The sequence below is a fragment of the Lacerta agilis genome, chromosome 5, assembly GCF_009819535.1.
Source record: "Lacerta agilis isolate rLacAgi1 chromosome 5, rLacAgi1.pri, whole genome shotgun sequence".
NCBI lineage: Eukaryota > Metazoa > Chordata > Lepidosauria > Squamata > Lacertidae > Lacerta > Lacerta agilis.
Window position 1 is genome coordinate 13,449,034 of NC_046316.1, and position 23,695 is coordinate 13,472,728.

The window sequence follows — 23,695 nt, forward strand, 5'->3', positions numbered from 1 at the left end:
CCCAATAAAATATTTGAAGGGACCCCCCCCCCAAGTTGATGGGCACTGCCATTCAAATGGTGTGCTTGCGTCTTGTGATCGATTATATGGAGTGGGGCTCACCTGCCCCCCCCCCAATACTTTATTCAAGATGGCGCCCATCTCAGACAATAAAGTGGAACCAAACTATATAACATGTTTGTGCATGTTTGCTCTGAAGTAAGTCTTATTAGGTTCAATAGGTAAGTGGGTTGGGATTGCAGCTTTGAAAATATGCCCCTCCCACTGATATATAAGTGGCAGGAAGTGATTATTTAGTCTTCCTACAGCCCCTTTAAAGACAGAGATCTTTCTCCCTAGAAAGAGGCAGTGACAAAAGTAGCCCCAGTGCTAAAGTCCATATCTTCTGCAAACGGAGTCTTGAATCGAGTCAGATTGCTTTGAAGGAAGCAAAACGCTGAGATCCATGCCAGAAAACCTGCTTTCCTTTGTGCTGCAGGGGGAAATGGTGGAAATGAAGAAAGAGGAAACAGTTGACAAGAAAGAGAAGAAAAAGAAAGGACATAAACGGTCGCATAAAGAGAAGCACAAATGTGAGTACAATTGTGGCCACATTAAGAAGAGAGCTCCTCATGGTTCAGGATTGACTCAGGGTGATGATGGGGCAGCCAGGCCTTTAGACTGGGAGGGGCTGACCTCCCCACCGCTCTGTGGGGAGCAGAAAGCCAGGTGGAAATTCTTGTTTAGCACACACTCTTGACTCTTCCAGTTTAAAGGAGAGTCTTCCTAGGCATCTCCAAGATCCTCGAAATGGTAGTGCTGCTATAAATCTCCTTGTATCTCTTATAGATCAGACATGAACTAATTAGGGTTGCATGAAGATTACCTGTATACGATGTGCAATCAGCCTGCAGGGGAAAGGTTTACGGAGGTTAGTCTGTAATTAGGGTGCTATTTTGGCTATAAGATTCTAAGGTCTGCTCTTGGATATATTCAATATTCAATTGCAAACAATCCCCCCATGTAGTCTTAGAATACTGATTATGATTTGTCCCATTGTGTATCTTGTTGTAAAGAGGGAATGGCATCAGTGCTTCTTTTAAAGCAAAAGGATTTGGCATGTGTGCCTGTTACTAGGGCTGTTGAAACTGGCTGGCTGGATCTTACCTGGATTCTATCCATGTTACTTTTTATTTTTTTTATTTTTGTCTGGATCCCATTTTCAAGCAATATAGAACCAAAGATAGGAAACAAAAATGTCTTTCTGATCATGCCTGCTCCTACCTTTCATTGTTCTAGGTCCATGTTTGAGTGACACACCCATTGACTGAAGAAAGGGATTGCTGGTTATTTTGAATCCAGTTGTTTGTCTTCCTGGTGGAAGAGTGATTACCGCATATACCCGAGTATAAGCCGACCCGAATATAAACCGAGGCACCTAATTTTCCTACAAAAACCTGGGAAAGCTTATTGACTCGAGTATAAGCCGGTTCACCTTTGCCACTGTGGAGGAGGAGGAGGAATGAGCAGCCCGAAAGCAGCCCTTTGGGCTGCTCCTTCCTCTTCCTCCTTTGCCAAGTTTGCATTTATGTGAGCAGTTCAGGAATGGAACAAGCTGCCTGGGGAGAGTAAAGAACCGCCGTTCTTGTACGCTTCTTAAGGAATGGTTAACTGGGGAGAGCGGGTGGTGCCACGAGCGGAGAGAAAGGGCTTCTTTCTCGCTGCCCCCACCGCCCGCCTCACTCAAGTATAAGCCGAGGGGAGCTTTTTCAGCACAAAAAATGTGCTGAAAAACTAGGCTTATACTCAAGTATATACAGTACTATCCATAGGGGATAGTGGGGAAATCCCTAATTTTTTATTGTAGCTGTAAGAATGCAGTATTGCATGCACTCCTAAACAAAAGGCAGTTTTCATTCTCTTTCATACTGTTAAATAAACTTTTACTGTATGCAAATATTAAAGATTGATGGGGGGCGGGGGCTAATAAACACATATTTTGCACACCTTAGTTGCTTGCCCCAGAACACAGGCAAAGGGTGCCTTCTTCACCAGTATGAACATTACTGTAACCCACCCTGGGACCTTGGGGTGGAGGGCAGGAAACAAACAAACAAACAAGAATGAGAAATTTGGGATAGTTCTGTTCTTACTAGATACCTCATCTGCTAGTTCCCCCTTTCCAGTGCCCTGGCATATTCATACGAGCCGGCATTTGGGGTGCTCAAAGCAACAATTCTGTGGGGAACCCTGCTCTGTTGCAGATTTGGTAGACTTGATCTATGCTACTGGCCCTTCAGATCTTGTCTAATTTCATAGCATCGCCCATATTAAAAATTGGTTGCCAACTAGGATCTCTGAATCTTTCTCTTGCCCTGGCAAAATCTTGAAGCAGGCTATCATTTTACTCTAAGCTCCACTTGTGCATGCCGGGGGTGGTGGTGGTGCTTTGCCACCTAAATTCTAATTACCGGTATTTTTGCAAGCTCTTGCTCTGGCCTATTCTCATTCTCCCCCTCTCCCCCTATTCTGTAAGCACTTATCTCTTATCTGCAATAGCATGTGCTGTCCTGCCTTCTGAAGTAAGGGTATTAGCAAAGAGGCTGCATGGGCGTAGCCTGGATTTTTGTTGGGGAGGGCAGGCTTTTGGGGGGCGCGCAGAACCTCAGTTAGCTATGTATTTTTATTTATTTTTATTGATTTAGCGGAGCAACTGCCCCCTGTCCCCCTTGGCAACGCCCATGGCTGCAGCAACTTCTTTTGTTAAAACTCGAGAATCTTGCTTTTATTCTCACAACCAATATGGTTGTACTTATCAGAATAGATGCGGCTGAAGCAGCAACATCTACCATCTAGATAAGAGGGAGAGGAGTGAAGCGGTTCGCTGGCAACTTGTTTAGATAACCATGAAAGGATTAACTTAGCCACAACCAGGCTTTGTTTGCAAGAGCAAAAATCCTGGGGGTGCTGAAGTTGGAAAAACATAGTTGCCGTGTTATATGTGATACTGTGGCAATAGTTCAAAATGAATTCCAGCGCTTGTGATTTGGGAAGTGGCAGTTGTACAGTCTTATTGTGCTTTAGTGTCCATGCAAACTCGATAGAAGTTCATGCAGGTGAATTCAGTGGGGGGAATTTCTGGGGGGAAGTTTGGCTTCATTGAAGGGCAGTATTTCAATATGAGTAGCAAATTAAGAGTAACCCTAAACATTTTTTTTTGGGGGGGGAAGCATTGGGTAAATTAATTGTTTAAACCACTGAGCCTCTTGGGATTGTAGTTCGAATCCCCGCAACGGGGTGAGCTCCCGTTGCTCTGTCCTTCCCAGCTCCTGCCAACCTAGCAATTCGAAAGCATGCCAGTGCAAGTAAATAGGTACCGGTACTGCTGTGGCAGGAAGGTAAATGGTGTTTCTGTGCGCTCTGGTTTCCGTCACAGTGTCCCGTTGCTCCATAAGCAATTTAGTCATGCTGGTCACATGACCCGGAAAGCTGTCTGTGGACAAACGCGTCTCCCTTGACGTGAAAGCGAGATGAGTGCCACAACCCATAGGCACCTTTGACTGGACTTAACCGTCCAGGGGTCCTTTACCTTTTTTTACCTTACCATATTGTATTGAACTGTTTTAATGCCATTGGCTACGCCAACCATTTGTTTGGAAACGTGGGATAGAAATTATTCTGACAAATAAATGCTCAGGAAAAAACGTATCTATTTATTTTACAAACTACTTCTTGGGGCATGGGGGGCAGCCTTGGGAGTAGCAACTTTATTGCAGAAGTATGCAACACTAAATATTTTATTTCAAAACTGGAAGGGGGAAATGGAGGATGGCCTGTACATAAGAGAGAGTCCACAGTTAATATGCTATGCCTCAATACATGACTATCCTCTCCTTTTCACATAAGCATTGGATGGATTTTGATCCAGCTAAGTCAAGTCTTTATTAGTGTTGCTCTTGGTTGCTAAGTTGTTCCCCTTGGAAACTGTGTTTTAAGTATTTGTTCAGGTTTGGACGGTGGCTATTCTTAACAATTTTGCCTATTTTTGAACTATCCTTTGCAATGTAGCTTAACCAAATAATGATGTGCACCAAAAGGCAGATATGTGAGCAAAATTGGTTCATGATTTGCTCTGGACAGGTACAAGGAAAAAAGGAACCGATCCCAGAAGCATATGGTTACTTTGTGGTTAGGGCTGCAAAATCCCATAACTGTTTGCAATTAAGCATCGTTGACAAAAGTGGGATTTGCTTCTGAGAATCAGTGTGTAGCAGGCTGCTGCTGAGCTAAGAATCCAGAAATCCATTTTCAAACTCTCCTCTGCTGTGCACTGATTAGGTGATCTTAGGCAAACAATTTCTTAATTCCTGAATCCAGCATGGATTCAATTGTTGGACTAATCAGGCCAGCTTGGGAACAGCCCACTAAGGTGGAATCTACACACATAAAAAATGCTGTGAAAATGCTATTTTAAAAAAACGTTTTGGAAAATACTCGCCCCAAAATGGAAAGAAGCAGAAGTCCCAGCAAAGGAAGAATAGATACAAAAACTTGTGGAATATGCAGAAATGACAAAACTTAATGGAATAATAAGAAATCAAGACAACAAACCTTTTATAAAAGAATGGAAATGGTTTATTGAATATTTACAGATAAATTGCAAACTGATAAGAACATTGGCAGGATCATTGCAATAACCTGCAGTTTTATAAGGGTGTATATTTAAAGCAGATGAATAAATGAGCAAATTAATTTGGATATGCAGAAAACATTAAAAATAAATTTAAGGAACAGCAGAAAGCATAGCTGTCAACCCTCCCTGCTGTTTCCCAATGCTATAATAAGGGAATTTCCCGCGAAAAAGGGAAAGGTTGACAGCTATGCAGAAAGAGGGGGGGGGGTGGATGTCAAGTTTTGAAATGTTAAAATGATTGCAAAATCAGGGAAATGTATAAATCTGAAAAGCATAAATTATATATAGAGAGATAGAGAGAGAACCAGATAATCTATATGGAATTGCATTTACCATATATTCCCCCTCAGCCAGCAGAGCATGAGGTGTTTCATCTCACAGCCCCTTCCAACATTTCTGTGATTTTTATATTTATAGAATATATTTTTAAAAAAATTTTGTGTGCGTGTTTATAGATCTCTCCTTCTCTATATCTAAACATATGTATATATTAAAAACAGGAAATGCTTTTTTTTCACTGCAACAAATGCTATATCCAGACAAATAACCCACAAATAAACTTATTATACAGGCTTCTACTCTTGTTCGGAAGACGCGGTTCAGGCTCCAATTCCGCGCATGCTCAGCTAGCTCAAAAGCAACTCCGCCCTGAGCTCCCCGCGGCTTCGTACCCGACAAAGCGCAGGCGCGGACTCCCAGCGCCGTCGAAACCCAAGCGTCTACGTTCGTTCGCACTGCGCATGTCTGCTCGGCTGCCCCTTGTAGCCCGCCCCTCTTCTCCTCCCTCCGGAGCGCCGCCCCCTTTCCGCCCCTCCCTCCTCGAGCTGAGGACCCTGCTGGCCCGCTGCATCTCCTCGGCAGGGCTGTCTACTCCGACGCCTGCGTGGGCCGCGAGACTCCCAGCGCCCGTCCCCCCTCTCCCTGCCTCCCTCCCTCTGCATTTTGCCGCAAAGTGTCTTCTCGGCGCTTGCTTGCTCGCCGCCGGCCCGTCTCCGTAACCGTCCCCGGGGCCGCTCCAACTTAGGCGCCCTCCTGGGGCAGCCCGTCCGTCGTTGCGCGCCCGAGTCGCGGAGGGGGTCCTTGCGCGCAGGCGGGCGGCGAGCGCGAGGTGTCTCCTTCACTTCGCCCTCCAGCGCGGCCTTCACGCGGGTAGAAGAGGGAGGGGCGGCGGCGGAGGCGCACGCGGGTCTCTCTGGGTCTCTGAAAGAAGCACGTCCCTTTCCCCCCCGACTGGGCAGGTAAGGGCCGTGGCGGGGTTACCATGACAACGCGGGGTGGGGTGGGGAGTTCCTTTTGCCCGGGGGTGATGGCGCGGGAGGGGAAAGGAGTTGAAAAGGAAGCATCTCTCGCCGCTCTCATTTCCCCGCAACAACAGCCCGGCGAAGTTGGCTCGGCCTCAAATCCCTTCTGCGGGGCTTAATAGGGAATTTATTCTGTTCAGGGTGCTTCTCCACGCGCTCTTTTCGTCAAGGTATTCCGTGGGTGGGTGGGAGGATCCCGAGTGGGGTGTTTCCCCCCCCCCGTCCCTCCTTTCCCTTCCTCCTCCCTTTCCCCCTTGTGAGGTATTTGGCGCAGGCCCTCCTCTCCCCAGTTTCCTGTTGGGGCTTTCCTCTTGGCTTGCTTTATCAATCAATCAATCAATCAATCAATCATTTTGTTTGTATGCCACCTTTCCGAAGTTAAAACTATGCTCAAGGCGGCTTACAACGTATATAAGAAAACCACATAACTACAAACATAAAAGCAATTATAAATAATAAGCAACACTTCAAAAAGTACACAAGTAAAGCCAACAATTTCCACATAATTCCAAAATAAAGATAGGACAACATGTCATTTGCTTTATTTCCTGTCGCCCCCCCTTAACCCCTCATAGTTTGGGGGTCAAGTACCCTTGGCGTCCAGTTAAGTTGAGCATCAAGGTGGCTCCTCTCCCTTTCCTCTGCAGTTTCCGGATGGTTCACCCTTGCAAGTTTTTCTCCTATACCCCCCTTTTCGATCCCAGTTTTCGGGTTCAGATCTGCTTCTTCCTTTGTTTGTAGCTTTGTGACTTGCAAAGAGGAGAGGAGGATGTGTTTTTCTGGTGGGTTGTACTTAGGCTGGCTATGCAGGGAAGGGGTCAGAACGTGCTCCCTAAGATGGCCGCAAGGAAGAATTCACATTGCAGTAGCAGGGAAAAAGTTATTTTATCTTCTCTCTCTCCACCACCACCACCCCTTCTTTATCTGCAATAGCTACTACACCCAAAGTCATCTCCTTTATGTGGAACAGAGGCAGCCTCCATGAGTAAAGGGACACTTCTGTTCAGAAGGGAAACTGCAGACATTTTCTGCTACCTTTGTGTGTAGCATCCCTCCCCAAAATCATGGCACGAGAGTTATCTGAATACGTACCACAAGAGTTCTCAGTTCTATAATTTGTTTAATTTTATTTTTAATGTAATTTTCCATTTTATAGATTCTCTAAATTGGACTAGATAGCTATGTCTTTTAATCCAGCATGTCAGCCGCGTCCTCCAAGACGTAAGTAGGGAGATGAAGTAAGGATGTTGAAGTAACCTAACTAACAGATTTATAAGTTACAGTAAGAGTGAGTTTTGAAGATGAGACTGATAACTAACTCGCCATATAATCCACAGTCAGAAAAAGTCAAAATAAGTTTTTGAAATCTAGGGGGCTAAGCTGCTTAAATATGTGTTTAAATGAAATCTTTCTACTGTCTGTTACGGGTGTGTCTGCCTGGACTGCTTAATATGTTAATATGTTGGGAGTTGCAGATATTTGCAAAGCCTTGGGGATGTGCTTTGTGATAAGGGTGTGGAGGTGTTTGAAATAATAACTTGAGGGAAAGGTGCAGCATAATTATGTAATCTTCATAACTTATGGTTTAATCATCATACATTGGGCTGCTCTTAGCAAGGGTTTTGCAAATATTTTCTCTCCTTGATCGTCTGTCCCTAGGGCTTAGTACATAACTGGAATTAGAGAGTGCAATTACTTGCTAAAATTCATTACTGTACAGTATTAAGAAGTTTTTACATGGCTGGCACCTTATTCTTAATTGTATTGACTTGGAATCCTCCCCATTGGTTTCAATGGAACTTAAACACTTAATTGTTCAAATTGGCAGGCCTTGTGCTTTTTCTTTGCAAATGTATGTTCTGATAAAATTTTCAACATTTTTTGAAATTGGAAGAGAGTGATATTTAGAATGCCTATTCAAACTTTGCCTCATGCTCTACCGACTGAGCTACCCAGAAGTGCCCCATTGAGAGTGCAGGGTAGTGGACCCAGCCTTATCCCCCAAAGTGAGTTGCTTCAGCTACCACCAGCTGAATTGGCAGCTGAGAGGATGTGAAGAAATGGGTGGTCTGGGGCGGGGGTTCAATTTGCTGATCCTACTGGATAGGAAAGGAGATGTTGGCTTTCATTGAGCCCATGCTATCCCAGTTGACAAAACTAGATAGTACAAACCCACACAGCTGCATTTCTCTAATATGCAAGTGAAACATAATTACTATTGCGTTCTTGTAATATTTTTATACCCAGCACAGCAGAGAGATGGAAACATGGGCCTTTGTTGTAGGATAAACATTTATACATTAGTACATGTGAAAATGTACTAATGTTTTCTTTCATGCTTCAAATGTGCACTAATACATTTTGACTTGGAAATATTACATATTGATGTTTGGTTCAAACCACTCATTGAATTCTAACTTTCTCCCAAAATGAAAGTTCCATCATCTGAGCAGGAGTTCATCAGATTGTGACTAGGGTTGCCAACTGACCAAAAATAATGGGTTTGGCCTACTTTTGTGCTTAACGGCAGCATAGTGTACAGAAATCTGAAACCGAAGCTCTTCACAACATTATATCTGCCTGTCAATATTTTGAACATATTAATAACAAATGCTGTTAACCAAGTTTTAACAAGTATTTTGTTCAGTGATATGCAAGTTAAATTTTTCCGATCAGAAAGTTGGTGGTTCGAGTCCGTGCGTTGTGGCAAGCTCCTGTTGCTCTGTCCCAGCTTCTGCCAACCTAGCAGTTTGAAAGCACACCAGTGCGAGTAAATAGGTACTACTGTGGCGGGAAGGTAAATGGTGTTTCCATGCGCTCTGGCTTCCATCACAGTCCTCCATGCTCCAGTAGTGGTTTAGCCCTGCTGGCAACATGACCCGGACAGCTGTCTGTGGACAAACGCCGGCTCCTCGGCCTGAAGGGAGATGAGCATTGCAACCCCAGAGTCGCCTTTGACTGGACTTAATCGTCCAGGGGTCCTTTACGTTTTTTACATGTTTCATGCAGTTTGTGCTATATGGGATGTGCGTGTGTCTGCCCTCAATTGTCACAGGATTCTCCATATTCTGCATGAGCAAAGCTGTATTACAGATTAAAACAGATTTGTGTGGGAACAGTTTAATAAGTAAAGAGGATATTGGGTTTTACTTCCACTATGTGAATAGATTTGCAGCTGTTACTGAGTGGCTCCTGGCATTATTGGATGTGAACATCTGCTTTGTAGGACTTTCATGCATGGAATGGGGGAGGAGGCATTTTGTAAAATGCATCAACAATTGTTTGCATGTTATAATGTATTTTAAATATTTGTATATATTTGAAATATTTGCCCTTGCTGCTGTAAAAGTGCACCTGGATTCCCCCTTAAAAACATCTAGAGGTATGTTAGTCTGTCAGCTTAATTTTGCAATTCCTTTTAGTACAGTACTGCATTGCCAGACTAAATATATCACCTTTTGTCAAATTACTTTTTTAAAAAAATATGCAGCAGTACTGGCTAACCATCTCATATATTAATTGTTATTTGACTTCACAGCAGACAGAACTAATTACTGCTTATGTTTTGTTCTTGCAGTACTAACATTTCCATTATTGTGTCTCCCTAGCTCCAATGGCTATCCCGCCACCATATGCGGACCTTGGCAAGTCTGCCAGAGACGTCTTCAACAAAGGATTTGGTATGAAAACATTTGTAAAGAATATAGTATTGTTTCAAGACGGACACAACATTTACCGCTGCTCTCAGCAAACCCAAACTATGCTACATAGTTGCTGTCTTCCACCTTTTCCCCACATTATTCAGCAAATTATTGCTAGAAGTGGAATGTTTTTCACCAGAATGTTTGGCATGTCATTAGACATAAATGTAACTTGCTGCTGAATATTTTCACCGTTTAGTTTAGTTTCTCTTTGGACATAAAGATTGGCACTGCCGAGTACAGTGGAGCCTACTGTATCGGGAGTCTAGTAAAAGTATTAAATATACAGTGATACCTCTGGTTGCGAACGGGATCCATTCCAGAGGCCCGTTCACAACCCGAAAAGAGCGCAACCTGAAGCGCTGTTTCTGCACATGTGCGGGCGCAATTCAGTACTTCTGCGCATGCACAAAGCACGATTTAGTGTTGTTGTGCGTGCGTCAAAACCCGGAATTAACCCGTTCCGGTACTTCTGGGTTTGGCGCGTTCGTAACCCATAGCGAACGCAACCCGCAGTGAATGCAACCAGAGGTATGACTGTACTGCAGTGCTTATGTAACACTTAGAAGGTAGCTCAGATCAAAAGTTTCTTACGATAGACCTTAGCACTACGATTTTCAAACAGGAGTAGATGTCACAAAGGGAATTTACTATGGTTATAGCAAAGTGAGAACTCACCCGTCTACCCTGGGTGCTGTTTTTTTTCTGACAGGAGCAAGAGCTGGGAGTTGAATTAGCAGTATTCCCCCCTACTAGTGCTGGTAGCTGATTTCCAGCGAGGGAAACCTTAGTTTTCAAACTGTGTGGGATGGTTCTTCCTTGGGGATTGCAGGGCACCAGGAGCAGGATGGGAGTTTATGAGGTTATTGGGAGGGATAAGGTCCTGAGGCAGTTAAAAATGTCACTCACCAGCAGCTGAGAACCTGGTGGGTTGAATGCCCCTGAACAGAAAGCACTGATTGATGCATTTTTGGGTTTGTGGAAATAAACAATGTACTGGAAAAAGGGATTTTGAAAGAGCAGCTGCTTTTTTTCTTGTGTTTAACGGTGTCAAAGATTCTGCTCTGTTTCTCTTCTAATGTCAGCGCAGAATTGCATGTTCACTGACATTAGAAGAGAAACATTTAAAACCATTTTGAGGTTGCTGGTTTTACTTTGTTTTGTTACAATCCAGCTGTATAGTAAGTTTTATTAACTGAATGAATGAATGCACCACTTGAAAGAATTAGGGATTCCCCAAGAATCCTGAGTACTGTAGGATAATCCCAGTCTCTTTACGGAGCTACAGTTCCCAGCGGGGCTTAACTATATTCCCCTTCCCATAGAACTCTATGAATACTAGCTCAGAAGAGGAATGGGGACTCCTATCAGCTCTTAGCACACTTAACAAATGCAGTCAGCGGCATTCTTTTTTTTGGGGGGGGGGCGAAGCCATAACTATTTAAAGTGCTATGATACTGCTTTAAATGTATAATGCAAATGGGACGTAAACCCCCAGGGCAAAACAGCTTGCTAAGAGAGAGCCTTGCTGGGGGAATGCAAGGAGAATTGATTTCTTGTTTCTGGGTTCTAAATTGAGCAATGACTGCTTTCATGAAACCATTTACGTATTCATATTCCATACTAACTACTGTGAGGTGCATCTAAGTAAATATCGCCCAGGTAAATATAGGGTTCTGCTGTGCTGAGCTTTGGTAAAGAGCAAAATTATTTCATTCCGCATCACCAAAACTTCATGGAAGCCATAAATTGTTTTTTAGATTGCTCTGGTCTAGGTTGAGTTTCTTTGGTCCAACAGTGAATCTTTCAGAAGGGTGTGGGGTGAAATAGATGTAGTCCCTGGTTCCCTAAGGTAGGCAGAGACACTTTAGAGTTGGTCAGGAACCCATCAGAAAGCAGCAAGTCCTGGGCCTACTCTGTAAAACGCTTTTGCTCCCACTAAAAGCTTGGTGTGAATTCTTTTGGGGGGTGGGTCCTTGTTCCAAGATTTCAGTTTTTAAAGGTCTGTCCCCCCACCTGTTCTGGGAATGAGCATGTATATGCAAGAAATGAACTTTGTTCTTGATGTTGTTAGAGAAATTGATTAGATCCATATAGATGGTAATTTCAGTTGTAGAATGCTTTATTATCACTGTAGTTAAATAAAAGCATTGCTTTAGTGAAAGAGCCCTTGCTTATTCATCAGAGATGTAGATGTCCTAAGATCAGAATTTTGTTACAGTTCCAGCGATGCAACCAGGAAGAGAGCAGCGTAATGTTTTCTTATGACTCTGCCTGGAATTGTATTCAAGCTTGGCTATAGTGTTAACTGCTTGAAACACTGGCATGTTGTATAAAAGGGCAGTAGTAATTTCAGTTCTGTCTGTCAAGGTTTTGGTCTGGTGAAATTGGATGTGAAAACGAAATCTGCAAGCGGAGTGGTAAGTGCAATTTGGTGTAATATTAAACAGTAGCTCATAACCTCTGAAATGTGGGGAGGGCTCCAGCCCCTTCTCAGCCTTCCCACACACCCTTTCTCCCCTCCCCAGGCAGTAATAATAATAATAATAATAATAATAATAATCTGCCCTTCATTACATGTTGCCAAGGTGCCAAAATATTAAAATCAGTGAAAACATCTTAACAAGCAAAAGGCCATGGGTTAAACCTGTCTCCATGAGGCGGCATTATTATTTACCCTCCCTTCATCCTAAGGTCCCAGGGAAGTCTCAACAATTTAAAATGCAACATTAAAAACCAGTTCAAAACAAATTCAATTCCAAATTATTATGTTGCATGCTTCCCCCACCCCCCGCTGTAAGATTTCAAGCACATAGAAGTGAAGGAGAAAGCGATTGTATTTTGTTTCATTTTCATTTTCATTTTCTCTTTCTCTTTTCCTTTAAGGGAATCTTTCCTGTCTTCATTGCAAACTAAGTTGACCTTGTTTAACAGGCAGTGTTCTGATGTGACAGCTAAATGGGGAATCTGCCATGGGCTCATTTCTCTTCCTTCCCTTGCAAGCTCCTTGCTTCTCCCTTTTCTCATCTGTAATAATCATAGTTTGTTCTGAATTCCAAGCTGGGCAAACTAATGCTAATCTCAAAGCTATAGTTTCAGATGGGTTTGCAAGCCACAATTTCAGTTTTAACAGTATTAGCATAGATGCTCAATATGGATCCCTGTAATGAAGGAGGGAGCATTTTTTTCTGATCTTCCAAATCATGGTTTGTAGGACTGCCTGAACTGAGAAATTAATTTCTTTTTGGTCATTGTGTGATTCCTTTTAAAGTACAGCTTAATAATACCTCAGGCCCCATAATTATGTAGCTTGATCCCTGGGGTCTTTCAGGCATAACGTGTTAAACAAGAATGACCAGCTTTGTGTACTTTGTCCTCACCCTTCCTCTTCCCTGTATGCATAGTAAAATTTGGAACTTGTGGTGCTTTCTTTAAATTTTGCCTAAAGAAGTAACATATAGTTTGCTACAGACCAGTTTGTCATAATAAGGACCAGGAGTTTCTGGTTGCTCTGAGTGTTGAGGTTTTTATAACACAAGTTGCAGTGATACTTTGAGCATAATCACAATTGTAGCAGAGGTATACAGATTTTCCGATTCTTCAGAATTTCAGTAAGTCATGGTAAATGGCATTGAAACTCAAAGGTGATTCCGTCCAATTAGTTACGTCAGAAACTTTCAGAAAGCTGCAGGGTTTGGTTTTTAAAAACAAAAACAAAAAAAACAAGTTCTTATTTTTATCTGTAAGCTGCCTTGAGTCCTGTCAAGAAAAAAGAAGGGATATTATCATAGTCGTAGTAGCAATTGCTCCTCTCTGCATTCCCCTTTGGTTTGTTAAACCTTTTCTTCCCACCTGCATTATCCTGCTAGGAGTTCGCAACAGCTGGTTCGTCAAACACAGACACAGGAAAAGTGAATGGGAGCTTGGAGACAAAATACAAGTGGTCTGAGTATGGTGTTACTTTCACGGAAAAATGGAACACGGATAACACTCTGGGAACAGAAATGGCAATTGAAGATCAGGTAATTGAATTTCGGTTTGCTGAAAAGTTAAGTGGAAGTCACTTTTTACATCTTCTAATTCATAACTTTTTTTCCTCTCTAAACTAGCTTGCCAAAGGTTTGAAGTTGACATTTGACACAACTTTCTCACCAAACACCGGGTAAGTTCTTTCCCTCGTTCCACGTAGATTACACTGAAAGTGAGAGATGGGTTAATGAATGCTACTGAAGAAGACTTCAGTGGCTGGACACATACTGTGGTCTTAAAACCCCCCAAAACAAAACACAAAATGAGTACACACCACACACAATACCGTACTTACTTTGTCTTAATTTTATAATACATCTCAGACAGATACATGGTGCCTCATGCCCATGGTTCAAGCAATAATTCTATAAAATCTCAGTGAATTCAAGCAGATGATCCCAAAAACATGTGACAGAGGAAAACCAGCCAAACGTACAGTAATTCATCTGACCTGGCAAAAGACACTTCTTTCTCCAAATGCCAGTTATAACCAGAGCGGACAGTATGAAGCTGTTTTTTAGTTCTTGTTGGTGTCACAGAATCCAGACTTCTCTTCATAAAATGTAGCAGATACTGTTATCAGATAGTAGTAAGTGGGGAAAACCTCCATTAACTTGTGTTTGAACTGCCTCGATTCCTAAATTCTGAATAAAACCACTTAAAATGCTGAATTGGTTTATCTACTCTGCAAGGGCAGGAGTTATTGATTGTCTTAGGCTTGGCTTCTGCCTGGCTCATGGGGAAGAATGATAGGCAAATATTTGTATACTTGAGTGGCGTATAAGAAACTTACTGGTTTCCCTTTACCCCAAGATAAGCTTCTAGTTACAGCTTTTGAGAAAATGTGGAACCACTTAACACCAAGTGAAGCCATAGGTCCAACTACCAGCAGCTTCCCATGATTTTCCTGCCCTACCTAGAGGTGCCAGGAATTTGATACTGAACAAGTTTCCTACTGTAGAGTTGAGTTACTAATTTCAAGTAAAGTCATTCTACAAACTCTCTTGCCCCTTAAACATACAGATCTCCTTCTAACCACAGGTCAGCTCTCTGGCTCTTGATCTAGTGAATACTCACATTTTGGACTAAGTGGACACCTTAAATTTATCTGCTTAAGATGAGAATCAGAACTTGAGTGTTCCAGGGGAAGAGCGGTTTTTTTTCCTTACATATCTCTTTTTCCAGAAAGAAAAGTGGCAAAATCAAATCTGCTTATAAGCGTGAATGCATAAACCTCGGGTGCGATGTTGACTTTGATTTTGCTGGACCTGCCATCCATGGTACAGTTGTCTTGGGTTATGAGGGCTGGCTTGCAGGCTACCAAATGACCTTTGATAGTGCCAAATCCAAGTTGACAAGGAATAACTTCTCTGTGGGATACAAGACTGGAGACTTCCAGTTGCACACCAATGTGTAAGTATCAGAAACTAACCTTTACATAATTGCTGTTAATGAAGGCATCCAGAAATCTTGAAAACCAGGGGAAATAGTTCCATTTTTAGAGCTGTAGTAGCACTGAATATGCCTACATGAATAGATTTTTTTGCTGGATGATTAATTATCAAAATAAATTCTGAAGAATAGCAGAAGTACTTCTTAAGCATTGTTCTAAAGTATATTGGTTGTTTTAAAAAAAGTGTTTCAAAAAAGTTCATGCATGCATTTTTTTTAAAAAAATTGACTACCTCCCCAACTTAGGTTTCATGCTCCAGTGAGTTGTTTTATTTCACACAGCTTCAGCTGGATATGATCTAGTACAAATTGGTATGAGAACTTGCAGTTTCTCATTGATAAATCCTGCATTAGAGTGTGTTGTATTTTTCAACTTCCGATTTCATAAAATGAGGGGTGGTGCTTAAAAAGTTTTGTAACATGGCTTGTAAATTCAAAATATATTTTGGTTAAATCAATATAATTTAGTTTTGCTTGGTAAGTAAAATGTGTAAAATTGCATAGAAATCATTATAAAAATCATTGCCAAGTACTTGCAGTTATGTTATATATTAATAGTGCTTAGTTAATTGAATAGTATTATTAAATTAAGTTTCGCCCCTCAAATGGCACACCCTAATACTGTGTGGAACATCTTGATTAGTTGGAAGACTACGGTACCTTTTTAACTGGGCAAGTCGAATTAACAGAGACAAGGCAACTTGAGTTGCGTTGACAACCCAACAGAAAATGGTGGTTTGCAATTGTAGCATGATATGGAAGGCTTTTTGAGAGGCTGTATTCTAAACTGTTATCTCTTAATAACAAGCTATAATCTAAACAAGAACTGTAAAATAAGCAAGGAAGATTTGAGAAAAATGTATTGCATGCCTTTTAGTACTGATTTTTTTTGTGTGTTCTGAAGTTTACAACTACATGGCATCAGTTTGTATGCAGTTGTCTCTTTTTGAGGGCCAGGAAACAAGTGTTTGCAGAGCCATATCCTTTTTCCCAGCCCCTGAGAAACCTTTGGCTGGATTGGACAATACTTCTCCCTAGTGATGTTTGCCCTGCCCCCATTCCTGGATGCCTGTTTGAATATTGCCTCTGTGCACACCTGTTTTGTGCAGTTAAATTTTCCAGTCCTAATCCAGCTACTGACCTTTGTGCAATCTGGGCCTACAAATGACAATCTTACATGTGCATTCTACCAGTATTGAATATTGTGCTGCCATTGTGCCCCCCATCCCATCGTGGACATCCTGGGGACATTGGAGATGGGGCAAGCGAAGGACAGGTGGGAAGAACAGGTGTACTCTTGCTCCCCTCCATATAACTAGAGAGATACGGTTGTGTTTTTGTTGGAGGCAGATGTTGGGTCTCTTCTCTGCCATTCTTGGGAACATGGGAAGCTACCAAGACAGGCACTTGGTCCATCTAGCTCAATATTGTTTACACTTGACTGGCAGTATATCTCCAGAATTTCAGACAAGGGAGTCGCTCCCAGCCCGTCTGGAAATGCTGCAGATTGAGCCTGGGACCTTCTGCATTCTCTCTCTCTTAATTTTATCAATCTAGATTTTCAAGATAGCCTGCAAAAGAGAACAGTAAAACAAATATAAAACAGATCAGAAACAAAAGCAAACAAAAACTGTAAAAATACAAAAAGCAGTAGATATCAAATCAGTTCTGCATTTCCTGAGCTCCAGCTTCTTCTCTTGAGTGGCAGCAGGAGGGAGTGCCTTGAGGGAATCTTCGTACTTGAAAAGTTACTGGTGGGCCTGCTAGTTCAGTTGGGATGTGGGTGGTGCTGTGGTCTTAACCACTGAGCCTCTTGGGCTTGCCGATCAGAAGGTCAGCAGTTCAAATCCATGCAACAGGTTGAGCTCCTGTTGCTCTGTCCCAGCTCCTGTCAACCTAGCAGGTCGAAAGCATAGCAGTGCAAATAGATAATTAGGTACCGCTGCAGCTGGAAGGTAAACAGCGTTTCCATGCGCTCTGGCACTCTTTGCAGTGTCCAGTTGCGCCAGAAGCGGTTTAGTCATGCTGGCCACATGACCCGGAAAGCTGTCTGTGGACAAACGCTGGCTCCCTCGGCCTGAAAGCGAGATGAGCGCCGCAACCCCATAGTCGCCTTTCAGTGGACTTAACCATCCAGGGATCCTTTACCTTTTTTACCTTTTAGTTCAGTTGGCAGTTAGTGCATGGATCAGTCGGACCTGGAACCCTAATGTACTACGGGGTTTTTGGTGAGGTGGAGGAAAACTGAATATTCATGAGCAGAACAAAAGAATCTGTTGTGGCTTACCATCGTTGTAGCCTTTTACTTACCAACAGTGTCTTAAGTCACTTCTCACAGCACTTTCATAAACATAACGACTGCAAAGGAAAAACTTGACGAAATCATCTATTATTCTTGCCAGTGTGACTTCAGGGTCACAAGTTACTATAATGCCTTTCAGAGGGAAACGGAAGACTGCCTAAATGTTTGCATTTTGTATTATGTTTGCACTTCCTGTAGGGTGAGCCAGGGTTTTTATCTCCCACTACCACCCTCAAATGCAGTCACTTGCTATGTCACGGGGAAGCCTCAGTGCTCTTCTTCATTTGAAGCTTTTCTTTATTTTATCACTTGAATAAAAAAACCATTTCAAAAATATTTTTCAGCAACGATGGGTCGGAGTTCGGTGGCTCAATTTACCAAAAAGTCAGCGACAACCTTGAGACTGCTGTAAACCTTAACTGGGCAGCGGGCAGCAATAGCACTCGTTTTGGAATTGCAGCAAAGTACCAGTTGGATCCTACCGCTTCTATTTCCGTAAGTAGAACTATAGAAGGAAATGCCATAGCTATCTTGGTCCACAAAACTATAGATAGAAAACTTCTATATTCCTTACCATGAGAAGTCCCCCTCCCCATCATAGCTTGAATGATCATCTCCCAACTGAGCTTTGTTCATGCCCAAGTTTACCTTTGTGAGTTGCCTAACTCCAACTTTGACATGAGCAGCTTTTCTTAATGGCTTCGTAGTCTAAATGAAACAGAGTGGGCTCTCAGTAGCACCATTTTCTCAGAGTGAGAACTAGCACAGCCAAATGGTTAAGAACATATCCAAAGCTACCTTGTGCAAGGACAGATAGTTTGTCTACCTTAGTATCATCCACATTGATGGGCAGCATCTCTTTGGAGTTTCTGAGGGGGCAGGATCATTCCCACCCCTGGTTCATAAGTTTACACAGATTAATTGCTTTGTGTAGCAGAAAATGCTTTGTACAGTCATACCTTGGCTCTTGAACGCCTTGGGAGTCGAATGTTCTGGCTCCTGAATGATCAAAAACCAGAAGTGAGTGTTATAGTTTTCGGATGCTGAACGTCCGATGGGGCTTCCACAGCTTCTGATTGGCTGCAGGAGCTTCCTGCAGCCAATCAGAAGCTGCGCTTTGGAAGTTGAATGTTTCAGAAGTTGAACGGACTTCCGGAACGGATTCTGTTCGACTTCCAAGATACGACCGTATGTTCTAAAAATTTGGTAAGCTTTACTCATGAATGGAAATGTGGTCTAATTACATAGCAGGGACTTGATTGCATTGGGGCAAGGTTCCCCACAGCTGTGCTTTGAGCCGTAAATTTAACTTTAGGTGTGCCATTATCTTTTACCCCCATCAGTAAAATTAGGAATAAACAACCTGAAAGGAATGGTTGTAAAGTTAAGATAAAACCGTATAAAGCATACTACTGCATGTTTAAAGTGCTTTACAGATATTTGATGGAGATTATAACAGTGCAATATTGTAGTAAATAGCACTGCTTCTGAGGCTTCTGCCTGGTATGGCTTTAATGGGTTGGTACAGAACTCCCCAAAGTTCCTTTGACCTGTGGCCTCATTTTTTGCTAAGACCCATGTACATAGATGGCAATATATAAATACTAACCCATCTCTTATTTTCATTGTGCACGACAAGATAGGAAGCTGTGTCATAGTAGAAACAGGCTTTAAAGCAAAAGAAAAGGGAAGAAAACCCAAGTTGCATAGATCTCCTGGTTGGAACAGTCCTGAGTACTAATGATTATCTTCTGCCCACAAATTCTGGGAGCCCTTGGTAGCCAACAAAAAATGTATGGTTGTCAGGACATGCTACTGCTCCCTTGGGTCATGTCCCTGGTCTCGTGATAACATCACTGAAATGCAGGAGAAGGTCAGGGACAAGCAGAAGTGTGAATCTCTCACCCAGCTCTGAGCTAGAAAGTCATCCAGTAAGAAACAAGCTGAAAAGCTTTGTTTTATGAAGTTCCAATGTAGGTGAAGTAGTGAACTAACTGTCAAGGTATAGCAAACAAGCTAAACTGTACATCTTCGACCGTCCATTGACTTCTTCAGCTACATTGGAACTTCACAAAACAAAGCAGTTGACAGTTTGTTCACTACTTCACCTACATTGGAACTTCATAAAACAAAGCTTTTCAGCTTGTTTCTTATTGGATGACTTTCTGCTATTTGTTTCTATTTATAATCAGCAGTGACTTTCAGAGACCTGATAGATTTCTGTTTTATGTTGATGAGAATTATATAAGTTGTGATTACATATTGTATGTTTGCAATTTGGTCACGTGTTGCCTTGTTTTTGTTTCACTTCAGTGCTTGCAACATAGGGGTTTGGTTTGATATATGAGCTAGAGAAGGGCTGCAGAAGCATGCTGCCTCTCTCTTCCTTTGTACCTGCTGGACAGCAGAAGTTTTAACCACTTGGCAGAAACAGAGATGATGCAACACGACTTCTTCATTCTCCTCTGGTTAGGGGCAGCAGGGGTGTGTCTCTGCCGTGACTGGGCCGTTGCAACTCCAGCAGCCCAGTTGTGTACACAGACAAGGCTCTGTGCTCTTGTGTTCTCCCTCCAGCTTGGTGCCAGAGTGGGGGAAGCGGAGTTGCATTCATCATTACTTGCACACGGGAATTGCATGGAATTGCATTGCTAAAGCCAAATTTCGAGCTTCTGGGGCTGGTACTCATCCTCCCCACCTAGCTCATCCTTTAGGAGGAAGCCCCGGGTTTGGTGTTGCCATGGCGAGGGGATGACTGATAGATTATTTGAAGTCTGGTCATCATGAGTTGAAGAAAGCTTATGCTAGATAACATTCCGGTTGCGGGTGCTGCCTTGGTTTAGTTGGGCGCTACGTTCTTTGGAGCAGGGCGCAAAGGGATGCTGAAATTAGGGCACAACATACTGTGACACACAAAGGATTGATAAAAATATTATCTTGTTTCTCGTTGTTTTGCAGGCAAAAGTGAACAACTCTAGTCTAGTTGGAGTTGGGTACACCCAGACCCTGAGGCCAGGTAAATAATTTTGATAAGAATGTAAGAGATATTGAAGGTTTTGATTAATATGCAGGTTAATGGTGGCTGGAGTCTGTTGTTAACATGCACTTGGAAGTTGGCAGTTCTCCATTCGAGGTTCAAAAGAGACTTGATATATAACGATGAGAAAACACTGTCCAAAATGCATAAAATCTTATTAGAATGGTCAGTGAAAGACGAGGAGGTAAAATCAGCCATGGTAAAATGGGCAAGAGATCTAGGTCATAACATACAACTCTCAGAATGGCAAAAATTGTGGACGGAAGATCTTAAGTTCACAGCATGTTATTCTATTAAGGAAAACTGCATGGAAGGCCTTCTATCACTGGTGTATAACACCGAGGAAATTAGCGATAATGTACAAAAATAATTCAGACCGATGTTGGAAATGTAAGGAGGCGGTAGGATCAATGTACCGTGTCTGGTGGACTTGTAAAAGAATGAGGGAATTTTGGGTTTCAGTCTATAACGAGTTGAAAAAGATGTTCAAAATTTCATTTCCCCAAAAACCTGAGGCACTTCTTTTAGGGATTATTGGGAGGGACATTCCTAGAAATTTAAAGAAATTATGTATGCCACCACGGCAGCGAGAGTTTTGATTGCACAGAATTGGAAAAGTGAGATGATACCATCATAAAAAGATTGGCTGATTAAACTAATGGAATACGCTGAGATGGAGAAACTGATAAGGAATCAAGTGAAACAAAAATTTAGTAAAGATTGTAATATATTTAAACAATACCTGAAAGACCACTGTGGAGAATTAATTTTTTTGACTGGTTTAGATTAATGAGAAACATCAAAAAGTAGCGAAAAATTGGTTACCAATAAACTAGATTTATTATGATACGCATTCAACCAAGAACTCTAAAGGACCCAAGTAAGAAGGGGAGGGAAGTCAGAAGTAATTAGAATATTAATGTGTTGAATGATTAAGAATATATCTTTGTTTTTCTTTATTATGATTTAGAAACACATTAACAAGAAACTGAAACTTTATACAGTACTGTGATTTTATGTTAATAAAGCATTTCTGTTAAAAACCAGTAAAGATGAATTGCAAAAAAAAGAAAGTTGACAGTTCTCAGAGTAGCAGAACTTGCCTCTTCAAAAAGGATTTACTTGCATTCAGTATGAAAGTTTGAAACATTCCCTTTTAAGTGTCTCTCTGCAACTTAACTGGTACGTAGGAATCTTTGTGTGAAGCTTGATGCTTCTAATCCCACTGGTGTCAGCATCCATGTGTGTTTCAATATAAATTTCTACCTTTGAGCATTGAAAAATGTTAGCAACAACTGATGTGTTCAGTGGACCTTGCCTTCTCTAAAACCCTTTGGTTATATTGACCTGCAGGTGTGAAGCTCACTCTGTCTGCCCTAATCGATGGGAAGAACATCAATGCTGGTGGACACAAACTTGGTCTTGGCCTAGAATTGGAGGCTTAAGAGGTGTGAAGAAAGCTGCCGCAGGAAATGGGATATCAGAAGAATATGGCCTTAAAAATGTATTTCCAGTGTGACCCGGGGGGCTTTTTTTCCTACTCAGACGGATGGCCTAGAACAAGAGCTGTATGCAGAGTATTTAGGCAGTTACTTGTTAGCTGGTTTTTAGTTAAATTGGTTACCTATCTAGTTCTCAATTCTGCATTAGTGCAGTCACTACATAATACATTATTTAAATGTATTTAACTGTTGAATGCGCTACCCACAAATAATGAAATAGACTTTATGAAAACCTGTACACATGTGTGCATGTTATGTTTCTTTTAACACGTGATAATAGCCATTGAAATAACAGAATGGATCAGTGGATGTTCTGAAAAGTAAGGTCAACCGTTTTGTTAAAATCACCTTAACTAGAAATACTTTTGGTATCCCAAGGCAATTCGAAAATTATGAATAAAACAAATACACACACATACTTGTGCCTCCAGATATGTTAAGTTATTGATAGGGAGGGCTGAGGTCAGCCTTAATTTTGCTTAAAAAAAAAAAAGCTGCCTGTTGTTCCAGGTGCCCCTGCTCCTTGGCATTCTGGAGCATTTGCTATGAATCCAGTTTGCCAAAGCTGTTAAATGTCCAATCTGGGGATTTATTGAGTTTGGCCATGGCTTAGCAAGATCTTTTGAGTGGAATAGTACTCTTGGGACAGTGGTTTAGTGATGCCTTAAGGAATCATAGAATTGTAGAGTTGGAAGGGACCCAAGCTGCTGAAATGCAGGAATCCTGCCCACAGCTGTCCATGGGTGGGCTCAAACCACCAACCTTCTGGTTAACAGCCAGATGCATGGACCTATTGAACCACCCAAGGTCCGCTTCTCTTCTTGCCTCTTAACAAAATATGCCAGCAATATGAAATGGAAGCGGCTTTGGGAGGAAGAGGTACAGAGATTGCCCCCTTGCTTGCCCTCCTTAGGTGCCGTGCCCTCAACGTGGAGAGTGGAAGAGTGGAGATGTATTAGCTCTGTCCCTGCCCCCCTCTACATGTTGGAGGGCTAATGTCTGCCTTGGGGAGTCTGCTGTGCTTGCCTGCACCCTGTCTCACACAGTCCTAATTACATGAGGGAAAGAATGCCTGAATAGTGTTTCATAGCTGCATTAGGTACATACATTTATTTTGACACATTGTAGAATGCGCCCATGCTTGGTTCGTACGTGAAACTGTTCTCGGTGCCTGTTGGCTTGGGGAGCTATTGGTTACAGTGTCTGGATTTTGAAAAGTACCTCCATCAATTGCTTTCTCCCAGATGTTGAGAATAGCTTGCTACACATCACAGCCCTGTATTACCCCCAAATGGTGTACCTACAAGAGATAGTAAAAGATCAGTTCCTCTGTGTTGTTGTTTTTAAAATTGTTATTTATTAAATTTGTGTCCATAGATCTCAGGGAGCTCACAACATATAAATAAGTAGTTAAAAACCCCCCACAAAATACAAGAAAAACCAATAGCCTCCCTCCCTCCAACAAACACATTTAAAAGGGTGTTGGATATTAACCAGGGAAAGGCCTGGTTGAAGAGAGACATTTTTATCTAGTGCCTAAAGGTGTGTAATTAAAGCACCAGCCAAACCTCCCTGGGGAAAGCATTCCACAGATGGAGCCACTGCAGAACAGGCCCATTCTCATGTTGCCACCCTCCAGACCTGGAGGGGCAATGGATGCCCCATTCCTGATTTAGATAATTGGGATTACTGAAAAGGGGCA

General features: G+C 42.2%; 1 protein-coding gene across 3 annotated transcripts; it reads left to right on the top strand.

Annotated features, from left to right (window-relative positions):
- The first annotated feature begins 469 nt into the window (after positions 1-469).
- VDAC2 (voltage dependent anion channel 2) lies at positions 470-22,411 on the top strand. 3 transcript variants are annotated; one of them, XM_033148672.1, is made up of 10 exons: positions 5,743-5,910; positions 7,130-7,194; positions 9,582-9,653; positions 12,045-12,094; positions 13,544-13,696; positions 13,784-13,836; positions 14,889-15,116; positions 17,802-17,952; positions 20,413-20,470; positions 21,845-22,411. In XM_033148672.1, exons 2-10 carry the CDS (start codon positions 7,155-7,157, stop codon positions 21,934-21,936), a joined length of 897 nt encoding a protein of 298 aa, XP_033004563.1. In that variant the 5' UTR covers positions 5,743-5,910; positions 7,130-7,154; the 3' UTR covers positions 21,937-22,411. The 3 variants fall into 3 exon arrangements, with proteins under 3 accessions (XP_033004561.1, XP_033004563.1, XP_033004564.1); XM_033148670.1 differs by lacking the exons at positions 5,743-5,910; positions 7,130-7,194 and adding an exon at positions 470-572; XM_033148673.1 differs by lacking the exon at positions 7,130-7,194 and having other exon boundaries at positions 5,744-5,910.
- Positions 22,412-23,695: the final 1,284 nt, after the last annotated feature.